At 36.0% G+C, this 15,877-nt stretch overlaps 1 protein-coding gene across 1 annotated transcript in view; it reads right to left on the bottom strand.

The window, feature by feature from the left end:
* Window positions 1–14,122, bottom strand: part of OLA1 (Obg like ATPase 1) — a 104,553-nt gene extending 90,431 nt beyond the window's left edge. Inside the window, exons 1-2 of the mRNA XM_085322806.1 lie at window positions 13,947–14,122; window positions 2,318–2,445 (exon numbers count right to left, since the gene is read on the bottom strand). Coding sequence (XP_085178932.1) covers window positions 2,318–2,445; window positions 13,947–14,107 — 289 coding nt within the window. The 5' untranslated portion in view covers window positions 14,108–14,122. The remainder of the gene's footprint in view (window positions 1–2,317; window positions 2,446–13,946) is intronic.
* Between the last annotated feature and the right edge of the window lie 1,755 nt (window positions 14,123–15,877).

The raw sequence follows: 15,877 nt of genomic DNA, 5'->3' as shown, positions 1-15,877 counted from the left end.
AAAGGTTTTATATATTTTTCTAACAGAAGTTGACAAGGTATGTTGAAAACTTCAACGGATCTTAGGTTTTAACTAGAGTTTGTGTTGTGTAACTCAGATTCATTTTTTTTTTAAATTGAATAGAGAGACTATTACTAGCTTTTAGTGCCAAATCTTCAATTTTAYAGCACTGTGAGAAAAGGAAAAATGGAAGTAATATGCAGTCTGCAGTTGAAAAAAAAGTAATTTTACATCTCTCAGACTAATACACATTATCTTCTTTCTGTTATTAGCCTTATTATTAACCCTAGATAATATTTGGAAAAATCTTAATGTTTATTATGCAAAGAAACAGTTCTACAACACACCACTACTAGTTTGCACTCTAGCTAAAATACACCCTTTTAGCAAGAGCAATGTAAGAGGCAGGGGTAAGATTAAAAAAAGGGGGGCTATTTAAAAAGTAAGAGAGTGATACTTAAAAAGTCACTCCATTATCTTTTTGAAATCCAAAGGCAGAAGAAAAACACAGCAACAATCATTTTACAACCACTGTATTTCAAAACCTCTGAAAGAAGTTAAAATTTATTACAAAAAGCTATAAAACTAGATTAAAGGAAGTAACTATGAATACAAAAAGAAATACCTATGAATACAAAAAATAAATTTAAAAAAAATGGTCTCACTGCTTTCTACAATCTCCAAAGAAAAATTATACAAYATGTATATTAAAAGATTCAGTGGAGAAGATAGATCTTATCAATCTGTACCTTAACCAAACATCTATGATGCAATCATCTAAACAGAGCAAATATAAAGAGTTTATCACTTGTTCTCAATTGACAGCAGACAAAACAGTAATTACAACTCCAAGACAGCAATGCATTTGAGGGAACTTATCTCCAGCATCTTTCTTTAGAGGTATACTGTAAAAACGGTTCTCAAGTAGTCATAACAGTTAAAACACATTAATTTATTAGCACAGCCTTCACACATTGAAGTAGCTCCTAAAATGGTGCAGAAATTCAAAAGACTTGCCTCACTCCAACCCAGTGAGGATTGTTTAGCTTCATCTTCTCGACAGGCCAATTGTAAATACTATTAGCTGTTCAGCAACAATGAATATTCCATAGTTCTCTATTCTACTCAGAATAGTAATACTAGTACCAAACACAAAGACAAGTTTTCAGGGGAGTTTTGTTTTTTCTTTTTTTTTTTTTTTTTTTAAGCAGGAAAACAGAAAGGGAAACAAGATCAAAGGTATGTTTACAGCCAGAAATGAATGTCCCAAAGACTGGGATGTAAATCTATATTGTTCGAAAACTCTGTAGCAAATCTATGGGTAGGTATTCAGTCAGCAGCATTTGACTGAGGTAGCTTACTTACCTATTCATCAAGGATGCAACAGGCTGTAAAGATGCGTATCAGCAGACTGGTCTACAYAAACATTTAAATACAGAAGCCCACAGGAGCAAAGGTCCTAACACATAACTAAAATCAATCTATGCCTTTGGATTTTGCTTTAAAATTGTTCCCCACCACCACCTCAATAAAAACACATTTACTCCGATCACTAAATAAAAAGCATTCTTATTTTGATATTCTTTCATCACTCACTGTATACTAGTGGCCAAGCAAAGATAAATAACAGTTCAGTCTTTTCAGACCAAAACATTTTTTCCACTCAGAATGTACTGCAAATCAATGTACACTTTTAACAAGCTTTTAAGTGCCAAGTTTGTAAGTGCTATTAATACGACTCTGAAGGCCAGTTCTGTACTGTAGTAACAAGTAATGACAGACAGACCAAGGACCTTGATGGATGTACTGAAGAATGTTCAGAATTCTTTGAGCTGACCCAAGAACAAAACAAACAAATCAGGGTTGAAGACCCAATATAGCTCGTACAGAAATCAGAAAATGGAAGCATTGCTTACTCTGTTAAGACTAGAATTCTAGAATCTAGTAACTCTGCATTTTCTTTTTGTACCTCCAACCTAGCATTTTATTATCATATTCCACTCCTCCTCCTCATTTATAAAATTGGAGGAATCAACTATCTTGCACTGCTCACAAAAAAGAATAATTCAAAGTTTCTGCATACTTCCAAATACCCAGTTCATTTTTAAGTCTGCAACACAATGCTGCTGAAGAGTAAATGTACCATTTACATGTTTGAGGATAAGCAGTTTCTTGGCAAGGGGGAACTGAAAGCCTGATGACAGAATTGAATGGTTAAAGCAAATCTTTTAATGCATATTTGTTCTACAGTTTTTATTTAAAGTACAACAATGTTGTCCTTAAATTATAGATAGAACACATAAATAAGTTTACATACGCATCAGATGAAAGATCCCATCACAGGCGTTAATATGAGACAAAAAGGAATTTCCTAAGCCTTGGCCAGTATGGGCTCCTTTCACAAGGCCAGCAATATCCACTACATTCAGAAAGGCTGGAATTTTGCTGAAAGATAAAAGTCAAAAGATTTCATTACTGAAGTATATCATCCAAAACTTTTGGCACAGAAACAAATCTAGAACTTGAAAATAACCCTTCTGTCTAGACTGAATGTTATACATGACAACAATATCTTTCTTCCTCATTTAATCTGCAATGTATAAAAAACAAGATTTCTCCCCTGCCCCATGCAAAACATTAGCCATTATTTTGTGTCATTATTAAAAAACCAACAAAATGCACAGGCGCACACACACACACTAGTTTCTGCAATGCAAAATCATACTGACATCAGCATGAATCACCAACAAAGCCTGGATCTGAGATATGAAATAAGACACCTGTAATGAGCAGTTTTCATAGTACCAAAAAGAATAAGACATGTAAGCGGTCTTCACAAGTAATTGCTAATCAGAGCAGCAAAATTAAAATTTCAGAGTGTTTTAGCAATTCCTAACCATTATGTCTGTATTATGCATAAGCCCAACACCACATAAATCCTTTTCTTTTTTTTTCTTGCTCTGCCTTAGTTATTTCTTAATTCTCCACCACAGTYATCTCTAAGGTTCTCTTCCCAAACCCCAGGTTCATTTATGACTTACCTACAAAGTCCTAACCTCTCTCTCAACCCTGATTTCTCATCTCGTTTTCCTCATGATTGCTATCTCCACAATCTTTTGTAATACAGATCCCAAATCTCACCATTCCGGTTTCTTTCTATTCAAAGGCAGGGTGGCCAGCTTCTTTTAAAATACATTTTTAGTTATAATAAACATACAAAATATTTTTTTCTGAATAACCAAAAAAAAATCTGTATTTAGTGGAGGTTGTTTAAGAATTCACCTTGGGGTCTACACTTGCAGTATTTTTTTTTAAGCCCCCAAATATCAAAAAAAGGATAGGAGTTTTACATGTTTTTCTCTTCTTTTTCAACAAACTGGTGTTTCTCCAGTAAACTAAAGTGTCAGCTGAATTAAGATTCAAACAAGTAAGAAAGTGAAAAAAGACACTGTTATCTTCATCTCTGAGATTACTGTTTACTTCAGTAAGTGACACTTGTTAGAAGTCTAGGGTATTTTTAAACAGTGTTGATTAAAACTGCAGTTAAGGTAATACAAACATTTTTAACAAAGTAGAAAATTAGTTTAGATGAAGCTGACAATATTTTCATGGAAAAAAGAGCTGTAACGTTTTACACCATAGCTAACAGTAACAGATTCTAACAAATTTGGCTACAGGACATTTTATACAGCAACCACAGAATTATGATGTTCAAGTTAGCTAACAAAAAATGGCAAGGGRGAAGCTTTCACAAGTATGGCAAATGAATACAGCAATACATAAACAGCAAATCTTTTGTTGACTACAGATTCTTAGTTGCTTTGAAATGAGTGAATAGTTCAACAGGCATTTGTCTATCAGGTGTATATTAAACAAAATTACTTCCAAAGATCCCATTGAGTGAGAAAAAAATCTCTAAGATTTGGTGATAATCTGTTGACTAAAAACACCTTTAACATCATAAACAGTGGTAAAGACAAAACCGTAAAAACAATGTTGATTCCTCACTACCAAAACACCAGGAAGAGTAGACCACAGTCATCAAGATCTTTCAGCTCAGTGGGTTCACAAAAGAGGCCACTTTTTCATTTCATTTCCAAACACTTGAACTTATCACAAATTTCACTAACACTATTCTTAGATTAACAGAGCAGTTCACTACTCTGCTGACAATATGCACAACAGAAAACACTCAAATCCACAGTTTTAGTAATGTGGATGAAAAGGGTCTTGCTGCAAGTTACACCTGTCTGCAAGCAGACAGCATCAATTTGCCAAGCAGCGGAAAGATTTCTTAGCGAACTTTCATCAGGACAAAATTCAAATCTAAAGATATAAACTCTGTGTTCTACCTTAAGATATTTTCAAAGATCTCTGGTCACATTGCAGCACTGCTCACAGATGGAAGCAACCACATAGGTGTGAAYGAGTGTTAGGCAGGACCAGCCTCTTTGTCAACTTTATACCTTCTCCGAACATCGTTAGACTTCTGAAGTCTATTGCTTAACAGCCAGAAGGAGCTTTATCTTCACTACTGCAACAACCTGCTGATAGATGTGTTCTGAATTTGCATGACTGCTGTCAAATTTTTAACAGCAGAAGCCCCCTGCAGCATCATTACATTTACCTCCTTGTTGCAGCAGTACCCAGTRTGACTGCAAACTAGAGAAGAACCAACATTCGACCAGCAAGTGAGAAGATGCAATTCACAACGCTACCAGTTTTTGTAGAATTTTTTTTCCCCAGTGTCTCTAATGTCAGTATTGAAGTAATAACTCTGGATATCTATCCTCAGTAACCTTGACATTGCTTGAACTCTTCATTCTTTTTTTCTCCCCTTCCTCTATTCCACCTGGGTTTTACATGATAGAGGCAGAAAAGGGAAATCAAAAGTTAAACTTCCACACTGAAGTGCATCTCACAAGCTTATAGCCCCTTCCCAATTTGTTTGCTGTCACAGTAACCCCCAAAAATAAAACAAGTATTCATGCTGTTTTGACTAAGTTTCTACAAAATTGCTCTTACCCTCCCCTCATAAGTTTCTGCCAAAATAGTTGTGTTGTAATGTACAGTCCTCTAGAGTAACAGCTACTTATGTCAGTGCTGCTTGGTATTCTTTTCAAATCAGAAGCCAGTAGCTAGAAATTTTTGGCTCTTGTTGCATCATTTGAWGTTTTGTTTCTGCTCTGGTAACTCTAGATTAGTTTGCTCTGTGAGCAGGTTTTTGCTACAGCTTACAACTTCCTTGGATTTAGCTAGTGGCATTATTTTCTTCTTCCTACCTGAAACCTCTTTCTTGTTTTAGCAGAACAAGCCCCACACAGTAAGCTGCTGYCCAATATTTCTATTGCAAAACAAACAAACAAATAAAATTAAAAAAGAAAAAGAAATTACCCTTCTTGTCTTATCCTAGCACTTGGCCCAGAAGSAAAAAGCAGTAGTAAAGGAAATATACATATATTGTTATCTCCACTCAGAACAGGTATAACTAGACAACAGTTCCTGAAGCTTTTTAGTGCTACCTGATTTCCATTAAACTGCATATAACAATCTATATAGTTTAATACTAGCAGAATCACAGCCTCACTTAAAATGAACTCCCTAGTTTGGAAAAGACAATCCAGCACAAGCTACTAAATCAGTATTTCCGGAAGGATGACAACCTCAAATCAAGAGCTGTTATTCTGTTTTTGTTTTCAATCTTGCTTCAGCACTTCCTAAAAAAAGTTTTTTTTTTTTCAAACTAACTTTACAATGCAAGATCTAGACAAAATCTCAAAATCTTCTGCCTTACTAAGGTGAAATTCAAAGCATCACTGAACTTGTSAGGTGCAATGGATTAGGAACTTAATGACATTTCCTGTCATTAACCCCGTTGTGATGCACTTACAAGCAAAGAATACAACACAACCCTAAGAGTGAGCTTACAAAATACGCAAGAAGATATTGACAAAATGGCATGAGCTACTTAAATCAAGGGCACATAACACTGGCTTTTAGCTTTAAACTTCACTAGGCCTATGAAAACAAGGGTGCACCCTAGGAAACACTGCAATACCATGTGTTGCAACTTAACGCTGTTTAATGCAGCAGAGAGAACAGGAACACAAACTCTCTCCAAAGCAAACTAACTTTGAAAGCTTTACATTTTTGTTTCACGATAGCCTTCTTGGCAAATTCTATCAATAAAATATTCCTTCTAGTTACTAGTATACAAATTCAGATGGAAGCAGCAAATCAGTATTTTTAAGCTTAATGTACTACAAAGAACAGTGCACATTCTGAAGACAGAATCAAGTTAGTAACTCCATTAATGCACTAACATTAATAATTCTTTTCACCGCGACACAGAACTGCAGAGCTAATGCTTACTTCAGGAGAAAGAACAGTAACTTCCCAGTKTAGTATTTGTCAAAAAGCAAGGAATTCTAACACGAAGTCACCAGTAATACAGAAAAATGCCACTTTTTAAAGCATTGTCATTTTAAACTGTGCTAAGAAAAACAAAGGCGACCCTAGAAATGTCCTCTTTTTAGGCTTCCCTCTAATCACTCCACTATGATTAACTTCCTGGTTAGCCATCACAAGAATTCACACTTTCACTGCAAAGATGCTGCCTTGCAGTAAGGCAGATACCTTCATATGCAGATAGGTCACTGTCACCAGACTCAACCCTTTTTGCTAGACAATGGACGCRACCCCCTAGCACAATTATTTCACAATTGACTAAAATAAGCAAGAGACCTTTGAAGAYTCAGTATCCGGCTTTCCAGGATGTTTTCTCATCTTCATTTTGGGTATCACAAAGCTATTACTCCAAGTAAAGTAGTATCATCATCACTGTTGGCAGCCAGCTTTCTAAGCCAAAATCTTTTTATTTCATCATAGAAAGATGAACACAGAGAAAAAGGCATAAAATTATTGAGAATTGCCTATGCTCAAGAAGTACAAAAACTATACATTACAAAACTAAATAAACAGAAAGCACTGTAAAGAAAAGTTCTTTATGTAAGTGCATTTTAGTTCTTTTAAATGGAGAAAATGGATTGTTCTCCCCCTCCCCCCACTTTAAATAGATTAATTTCCATTTCTTAAGATTCGTTAGTCAGCATTAGCATAATGTCACTGAGCCTCAAATGATCATCAGGAACAGGTGGCATCAACTGATCGTTTGTACAAATCAGCGCAACACCAATCTACTACGAAGTATGTCACAGTAATTTATAACTTGAAATGGATTACCAAATCCAGGCCTAGCTTTGTATCTTAAGCATAAGTATAATCTGCAAAAAAGTATTTCTTCATCACTTAAAAATACAGTATTTTTGTGTTAGCACACTATCTTCACTGTAAAAACTACTGTGCAACCAAGAATGCAAGATGCACTGGGCCAACRAAAGTACAATTTTGTAGTCCAATGATTATAGTACTTTTCAGGAACAAGAACCTTAGTCTCCCATCCCTGCTCCAAAGGTTTGTGCATTTTACACAGAAATTTCTTTCCCATCAACTTCTTTTTAAAAACCAGTGCTCCCTGCCCAGCATTTGAAATAAAAGTTAAGCAACTACCTCTAAAAGACTGACRGTGTAGCCTGAGAAAGCAACAGTCCCTTTAAGGGCTGCAAGGAAGTACCATCTCATCAGCATTTCATATTAAGTAGCATATATCCAAGTCTAAATCCCCAATCAGACATGCCAGGGTCCAAGCACCTGCTTCCACAGTTAACTTCTTTTACAAAGGTGATCCTTTACACACAAATACAGCATATACACAATAAATTGCAAGTATATTTGTTCAAAAATTGGGGTGGGAGGGAGTGGAAGGCACATATTTCTTTTTAAATGACCACAAGCAATCATTCTATCACAACTATTTGTTTAGTTAATTAAATTTGCCTGCAGTATACACCTAGCACRCTGATTTCAGATTGAAGCATTATAACCAAAAGTCTGTTCTTCTCCCTAGGCTTTTCATTCTTTCAGGTTTCTGCAGCCTTTCATTTCCAATATGAATAGCTCTGTAATTTCTCTGTAGAATTTACTACATTTTACTGAAATCTCACATCTCCCAGAAGATACCAGCAGCCCATCTGAAAGCTCCAACTAAGTTCAAAACACAGCAATTTTCTAGTAAGCCAGGTTGAATAATCTTTGTAGCACACTTGCTTTGCACTCATTTCTTGAAAAGTTTTCTTTATTCAAATTTTACCTGATCTTGGGTGCCATATACCAAGAAAAGGCCAAATTGCTCTGTAAGTAACTATACCAGTTCTCCAGAAACTGGTCCTGGAACCTTCTTTAGGAAAACATCCAGCTTCCTTTTTCTCTTTGGTAAAAGCAAAATATGTCACTCATCTCCTGGTTCCAGTACAGTCTCATTTGCCTTAAAGCTTTTATTTGAAGTATGTTAGAAAACAGAAATCTTTCTTCATCCCTTTACAAGATTTTATATACTTTAAGTAGGAGTTGACTGTTAAGACTTCACAAATTGCATGAAAAAAATTACAAAATAAATGCACCTTTTACTAGTCATATTCATAGCCAAGAAAGGAAAATGTTAATTGTCATTTTTAGCAACACAGAAAGAGAATTTATTTGTATTATGACTGCTTCTTAGAAAGCCATTCATTTCTGTCTCTCCTCACCACTATTTTTGGCTTGGCTCCAAACAAAATACTTCAGTCCCTCCTTCTTCCAGGAGACAGTACACCCTATTACTGCTTTTGCAACCTACCTTGCAAGTAGTTTAGACTGACATAAGCAAAGATCCYGCAGAGTAATTAAAGGCCTCTCCTTCTGAAAAACTGAGTACTGCATTCTATGCAYGCCTGATCATTTCTATGCAGGAACAACTTCATGAGAAATATTTTCTCCAYGGTACTGACTTGAACCTAATAGTACAAGGAACAGCAAGGAAAAGGCTAGTAATTAAATTTCATTTATGTGAGTTATAAAAAGGTAAAAGACTCAATGAGGACTAAGATATCTGTATTCTTAAGCTACGTGGTTTTTATAGCAACAAAATACATCTAAAAAAAATTAAATCTGCCTTCTCCCACCAGGAGAAAAGATAGCTCAAGTTACCACTACTTAAGGTCTGTTATTCAGTGCTGGAAAATTATTCACTTGTAATGCCAGAATACAAGCATGAACAAGCTTATTTAAACTGGCCCAGGAACTAACCAAAGAGTAGTCAAATGCAATAATACTGAGGAAAGAAGTGCATTAATAACAGGATATGCTTGCCAGTTGTAAATTTTCTGTAAAAAAAAAAAAAAAGGAGAGAGAGAGAGAGAGAGAGAGAGAGAGAGATTCAGATGGTGATACACCAGTGTTACAACTAGTTACGTTATTTGTGTTGCAGTATGAAATTATAGGTGAAGTTTTGATTTACACCAGTGCCATTTTTAAACCTAGAGTAAGGTTTTTCAGTATACTCTCAAACGAYGTCATTCAGAACCCCACTGCTGATTTGGTATCTAAGAAGCAGTTTTAGAAAGCTTCATTCCAAACCTTCCCAGTGTCTGATCATCATTTTTACCTAAACTTTATCAAGTACCTGAACATATTATCATATAATAAATTTAAGAAAACTTCTATTTAATATTACATAGACCTTTCATGACCTAGATAACAGTGAAGTTACTGCTCAAATTTAGCTCAGTGACCGTCACCTTAGCATTCAGAACTGAATGCATGAATTTTAACAATTTACAGTGGAACAGAATGAACCAAAGCAATTCATTGACAAAAAAGGACAGAGCCATTCAACTATGCTGGACAGCAGTAGAGCTGAAGAGAGGTAGTTGCACATTACATATTATTCCTTGTGACATAATCAGGATTGCTTTAAAACTTAAGTTTGGAAAAGACATCCAAAACAGTCCAAGTTAAATATTTGTGACTGCAATTAAGTATTTTATTTTGTGAAAAAATAAGTACAAGACGATACATCTGCTTACAGGTGCAAACAAAACGGGAGTTAAACAGATACTATTAACCTGAAAAGGGATGGACCAAACCATAGGCAGGAATGAGTAAAACATAAATAGTCTGTCTCGATTTTAATGAAAGCAGGAAGCAGAAACCTAGACTTTAAATCATTTTTATTTTGCTTTAAATGTGTTTTCATACAGGTTAATTCTTATCAGCCAGTACAGCCCTTCAGTTTTAACTAWTTGCAATTAAAACACGGCTTAGACTAACGCAACACTGTTTCTACCTGAATGTTTCTTCTAATTTAYCATATAGTGTAAATGAAGAATACAAATAATTATGGGGTTGAAGAAGGGGAGGCAGAGGAAGGAGGGCACAGACATCAAAAGAAAACAGTAACTTTTTTTCCCCTACTCAAAAACATTCTGAAGCTCCAAGCCAAATATCAGCACTGGGTACCTTTACTGGTGAGGCATAGCACTCTACAGCTGTGGCAGCAGGCAGATTCTTACAGCTAAGCACTGGAGGCTGGATATACGCAGAGGCTTTCAAGTTATTTGCAAGGCAGGACACAAATCATTTAGTCCTCAGGTCAGCATTTTGACATTTATACTAGAAAACAGCTTTACCTTTAAGTTGATTAAGCAGCATCTTAATGAAATTTGGAAGAAAGATGTACAAAAATAGTTTTATTTAAAAAAATTAATATGCTACTGTAATTTCCCTAGGYATGCTAGACACAGTTCCTTTTCTTGTTTAAGAAACCCATCACTTCTAAACACAAGAAGTCTCAATTAATATATTAACTGTTGTTAACCTATCAATTTTTTCCGCCTTTCAAGTCCTGATTTTCAAGGCAGGAACTACCTGCAGAGATGAAGAGCACCTCTTTTCCATTTTAGAATTAGACCTCATTATCTCCTACATGGCGAAGATTCATAGATCAAGGAAATATATATATTATATATATATTTTGCTGCTTTAGTTCCTGCCCAAGTGAACTAGTCCAAAGAAAAGTTTCAGGTTAGCAACTGAAATGCAATTCAATCCATCTTTGTCTGAAAATACTCGAATCAGTGGAAGACGGGAAGGAGGAGAACAAAATAAAAAGCAAACAGCCTTTCCTTTCTAAAAAGCTAATGTTGACATAATGTAAACCAATATGAATTTTAAATTTTATACAATGCTCAGTGAAAAGAAAAACTAGTACTTTAAACATTTAATTAGTTTAAATTAGTAACACAATATAACTTAAGACCTTAACATAAATTCAGGTTTTTTAATATATTAAGCTCTTAGTGTCTCCTCTTCCTCCTTCCCACCCCCACTCCCCCAATTTTATTCAAACCAGAAAGCAAGCAGTAGGCAACACTAAAGCTTAAGGAGACTTGTTCACCTAGTTCATTTGGCAGCAACATAACTTTCAACAGCTTTTCCTGGTAGGTCTTGGATCCTACCTTCTGTGTACAGTTAGTATCACTGAACTAATTTATTGTAAAGTCATACACACCATTTATTGCTGCAGAAGGAAAAAAAGCACAGATTACAAGTTCAGGTAGCGTACCTTAATCTATGAAATACAGATTTACCTTCATGTGAAAGCTGCTGATCTCATTCACAAAAACTTAAATTCTCAATTATGTAATATCAGTCAGCTTTCCATGTGAGCTAGCAAATAACTACACCAGTCCCATCCAAGCTGACACCTGCTTCTTGTGGAGAYGGGAACAGATCTTCAAGCAACAAATGCTACCTGAAGAACAGTTACTGCTTTACAGTCCGTCTCTCCATAGCAGCAGCAGCCTCCGCTCAGCAGCTACCAGCCCAGGCCCGCTCTTCCCTTCCCTCGCCCGCAGCAGGCCAGCAAGAACAGGTAGGCGAGTTTATGGCTGCTGCCACTCAGGAAAGGCGCCATTCACGTTCAGCAAAGAGACTCTCGGGAATGCCGGACCCCGCCTTTCCAGGCTGCATTACTTTGGCCTGACATGCGTTATTTTAGTTACGACACAGGCCTTTTTCATTTTTTCCTACCATACAGRAGTTCTGTCATGACTAAGACGTTGTAAAGTCTAAAGCATTCAGGTTTTTATTTCCCGTACTTTACAAGACAAACTTGAGGCCAAAAGGACAGACACGAGTCTGATTTAAAGAGAACTCACAATGTTTATACAACATTTCCACATGCAGAGATTGATTACTTTAACTAGCCCCAACACAGGTAGAAAATTAATACAGAATGTACYATATAGAGAACAAAATCCAGATTATTCAAAGAAAATTAAATAAGTTACTGTTCAGTTGTATATCTCCATGACCACAGCCTTTTTCTCTGAGTTATTCTAAACCAGATAGGCATTGACAGTCCAAGAACTGTTACCTCAATCAACTATGCTACTGAGTTGTTATTGCTGTATTACTGTTATACTGAAATATTAAAAAGATATAAACAGAATAACTGAACTGTAAAATTCACAGGAGCTACACCTTCCTTCTAATCCCCATATCCATTGATTTTTAAGTAACAGACGCTTTCTTAAAAAACAAATCAGAAGTCTCTTCAAATGAAAGCTGATTTATTATTTATATCCAGCTTGTTATCCAGCAACAGTAGTTACGTAACATTAATGGGTGATTTTTTTCCCTAGAGAGCACACACAAGTATTTGCAACTTCAGCATTCCTTATAAGGATAGATGACAACAAAGGAAAAACAAAGCTAATAACTTCTTTCTCATTTCAACTATTAATTTAGAAGTAGCTAGTCACAGCTAAATATGAGAACAAGAAGAAATTGTTTATGTGGCCATAGCAGTGATAACACTAGAATTTAGAACAGATTTGTTAAGACAACAAAATTTGAAAGTCGCATCATTTCTGCAGAGTCAAGAGCCCAGAAGTTTTGTCTAAATTTCAGTGGAGCTTTATTTTAACTAGTACAGTAGCAAGTATGCTCAATACTCATTTGAAAAGAAGAATAAGGTTACTTGTTAAAACAATCCACCTAAACAAAGAGCTCCATATTAATACATTTTCCAGTATTTAAAGAAGCACACACAAACTACAGATAGCAGCAACTTGTTCTGGGCCTGAAAATTAAGCTAACAAATGGATTCGTAGTCAGCAGTTAAACAATCCTTTTTAACTGTGTGAGAGATGTGGCTTTAAAACTGGGGCCCAAGAGTTGAACAAAAACAGACATGCATGCTAATTTGCTCTACAATTTACATACTTTCACTTTATTCAAAATTCATCTGCAAGTAACTGCAAACTGAAATTTTAATTAACAAGTACCTATTTCAGTTTCTGATTTCTGAAGACATCTTAAGTTTTGCTTTTCAAGCAAGCATCCAACTCCCACGCTGAGTATAGAGCGCAGATTATGGAAACAGTCAACAGCAGAAACCAATGATGCAACAAAACTGATACACTCATAAAATAAGGAAAAATAAGAAGAGATAGATCAAAGGAGTATCATCAAATGTATCAGGTAATAAATAGCAAAGCCTACGAAAAGGAGAGAAAAAGCCAAAAGGAAAAAAGCTGTTCATAAAGCTTACTGTCCAAAGACTGAGGTTAAACAGAATTTGATAGATGTTTGTTTGCTGCTTAGAGTATATATAGTATTCTGAACAATATAAAGCAGGATGAACGTTTAACAAATAACTGTCCTCACTGCACAAGTTACATATGTCCATTACTGCTCATTTTCCAAATTTCTTCACATGATCCTCTAAATCACGTGGGAGTCGCTAGCTTCAAAGACAGAACACCAAGCAGTGAACAGGGCTGAGCAATGACTAAATTCCTAATACTCATACCACAAAGATCAAGTGAAAAAAAAAAAAAAAGCACATTCCAGGTGATTATATGCACCACTTCACATTCGAAAAGAAACTTCAACAGAATCTTATTAAAGACATKATAGTTGCACTGAACTTCTATGAAAACTTTGGGCTCAATACTACTACTTCAACTGATTACCTGAAAAAAAATGTTAAGAACTTGAGTTACCTTGGAGGTTTGTGGTACTGGCATAGGAAGTCAAATCTGTCATCTGGCACAGGTACTCGACTCTCATTTGGATCGATAGTACAGAAAGGAAAGTTTTCTGCTGCTGCTTGACTCTTTGTTAACACATTGAAAAATGTGGATTTCCTATAAACAAAATACATACCCTTTTAAGTAAGTTCCAGTTAGAAGCATTTACCAGGGRTGGATTGAAATGCATCTTATTCCAATCCAAATGCAAGACTGAACTCCCCGCTTTCTTTTAAGGACAGTAAGTAGTACCCCCCCCTCCTTTTTTATTAAGTATAAGACATTTGCAAACACACATGAGYAACCTACTGAAACTTAAAAACCACAACTGTTTACCTCTTTCAACCCTAAAAGTTGAAACACATTTTCAGTTAGAGGTTAGAGGTTTAACCTCTTTGCACAGATTCACTGGCCACTACTCATCTGCCTTAAACGCAGAGTAAGAAATTAATAAGGAAGAGTGACATTCAACTTATTTTGAGTAAATTAGTTTTCAGAGACAAATTAGAATTTGAAAACTCACCAGCCCTTTCTACAACTATACTGTTTCTTCAGTGTTATTTAGAAATTAAAATAATTACAATATATAATCAACAAAAGTTAACAAGAAAAAGAGCAGCAATGAAGGTACCATTAAATTAGAAGTAAACTCTTCAAGATACAGTTCTACCTTACCAAAGATTTTTCATCATGTGTGTTAAACATCAATGAAAGACCCACAAGTGGCATCAGGAAAAAAAAATCACTTGAACTAAGTAGATTACTTTGCTAGTTTGCATTTAATCCAAAAAGGCAATTTCTGAGTTAAGAAAGTTCTCAAGTCCTAAATCTTCTAACAACAACATTGTTTTATTTTTTCAGTTTCACATAATTGCTTGGCCACTGGAAAGAAATCTTAAAGCTGTCCTGCATACAGCCAACATACTCAAGTCAGTCACAATTTTCTGTGATAGTTGTAACATTCATTGATAGTCTAAAAAGATATTGCTTTTTCCATATGGRAATTATGAATCTATGACTATTAGAAAGAGCTGCCAATGCTGTTTTTTCCACATTTACTTCACATGTCAATGTTATTGCTCGCTGTTTTCTTTCTGCTGTACAGCTTTCTCAGGCTATATAAAATCCAGACAATAATGAAAAGATAGGACAGCAGTCCTTATACCCAAGRCATGTTCAAAGAGCTGCTTCTGAGGTTATTTTTAGAAGAAAAAGGACTAAGAAATTTTAAGTAGTTAAGCTTTAAAAAGCTATCAGAATGTTAATGAAGATTTAAAACCTGGTAACAGTACTCAATGAAGTATTTTTAAACTTCAGTAAAGAAGGAAACACGAATGTATTTTCTGTAATTTTAAAGCTATTTTCTCTTTTCCTCCATTATTCCACTGTGTGGCACAGGGATTTAAAGTCTGAGAATGCTAAGAACCTCTTTTAATAAATAYGATGTATAAATTATTACCAATCGTTTTACGTAGGCATAGCCCAGGTTTTATTATCCTGTGTAAGTGTCTTACATATAACCTCCACGAAGAGCCATAAAGAACTGCAGAAGAGAAGCAGTGAACTACTATTCCTCTTCCTATCCTCTCTCCGAGCAGTAACTCAAGTTGTTTTCACTAGAAACTCCCGGAAAGTCTCAGGAAGGGAAGTCCCTTTCAGGGCCACTGACAGCCGCGGTATCCCCAGCCCTCCCTGCGCACACAGTCTCCCTCAAAWCAAAGCAGGAAGGCCCAACAGCTGATGAAGCTCAGCCGCTATTAAAAGGGGGTTTTCGTTCCCACCGTCGGTCCGCCCCGGCGTTCCCACAACGCCTCGTGCTTCGCCGTCCTCCGCCCGCGCGGAGCCCGCGCCTGCCGCCGGCCGTCCCGCGGCGCGGCTCCGCCTCCGGGCCCAGGCCGGGGCGC

This window comes from Rhea americana, unplaced genomic scaffold (assembly GCF_003343005.1).
Source record: "Rhea americana isolate MKP2758 unplaced genomic scaffold, rheAme1 scaffold_12, whole genome shotgun sequence".
Taxonomy (NCBI): domain Eukaryota; kingdom Metazoa; phylum Chordata; class Aves; order Rheiformes; family Rheidae; genus Rhea; species Rhea americana.
This window is presented reverse-complemented; position numbering and strand designations above follow the sequence as displayed.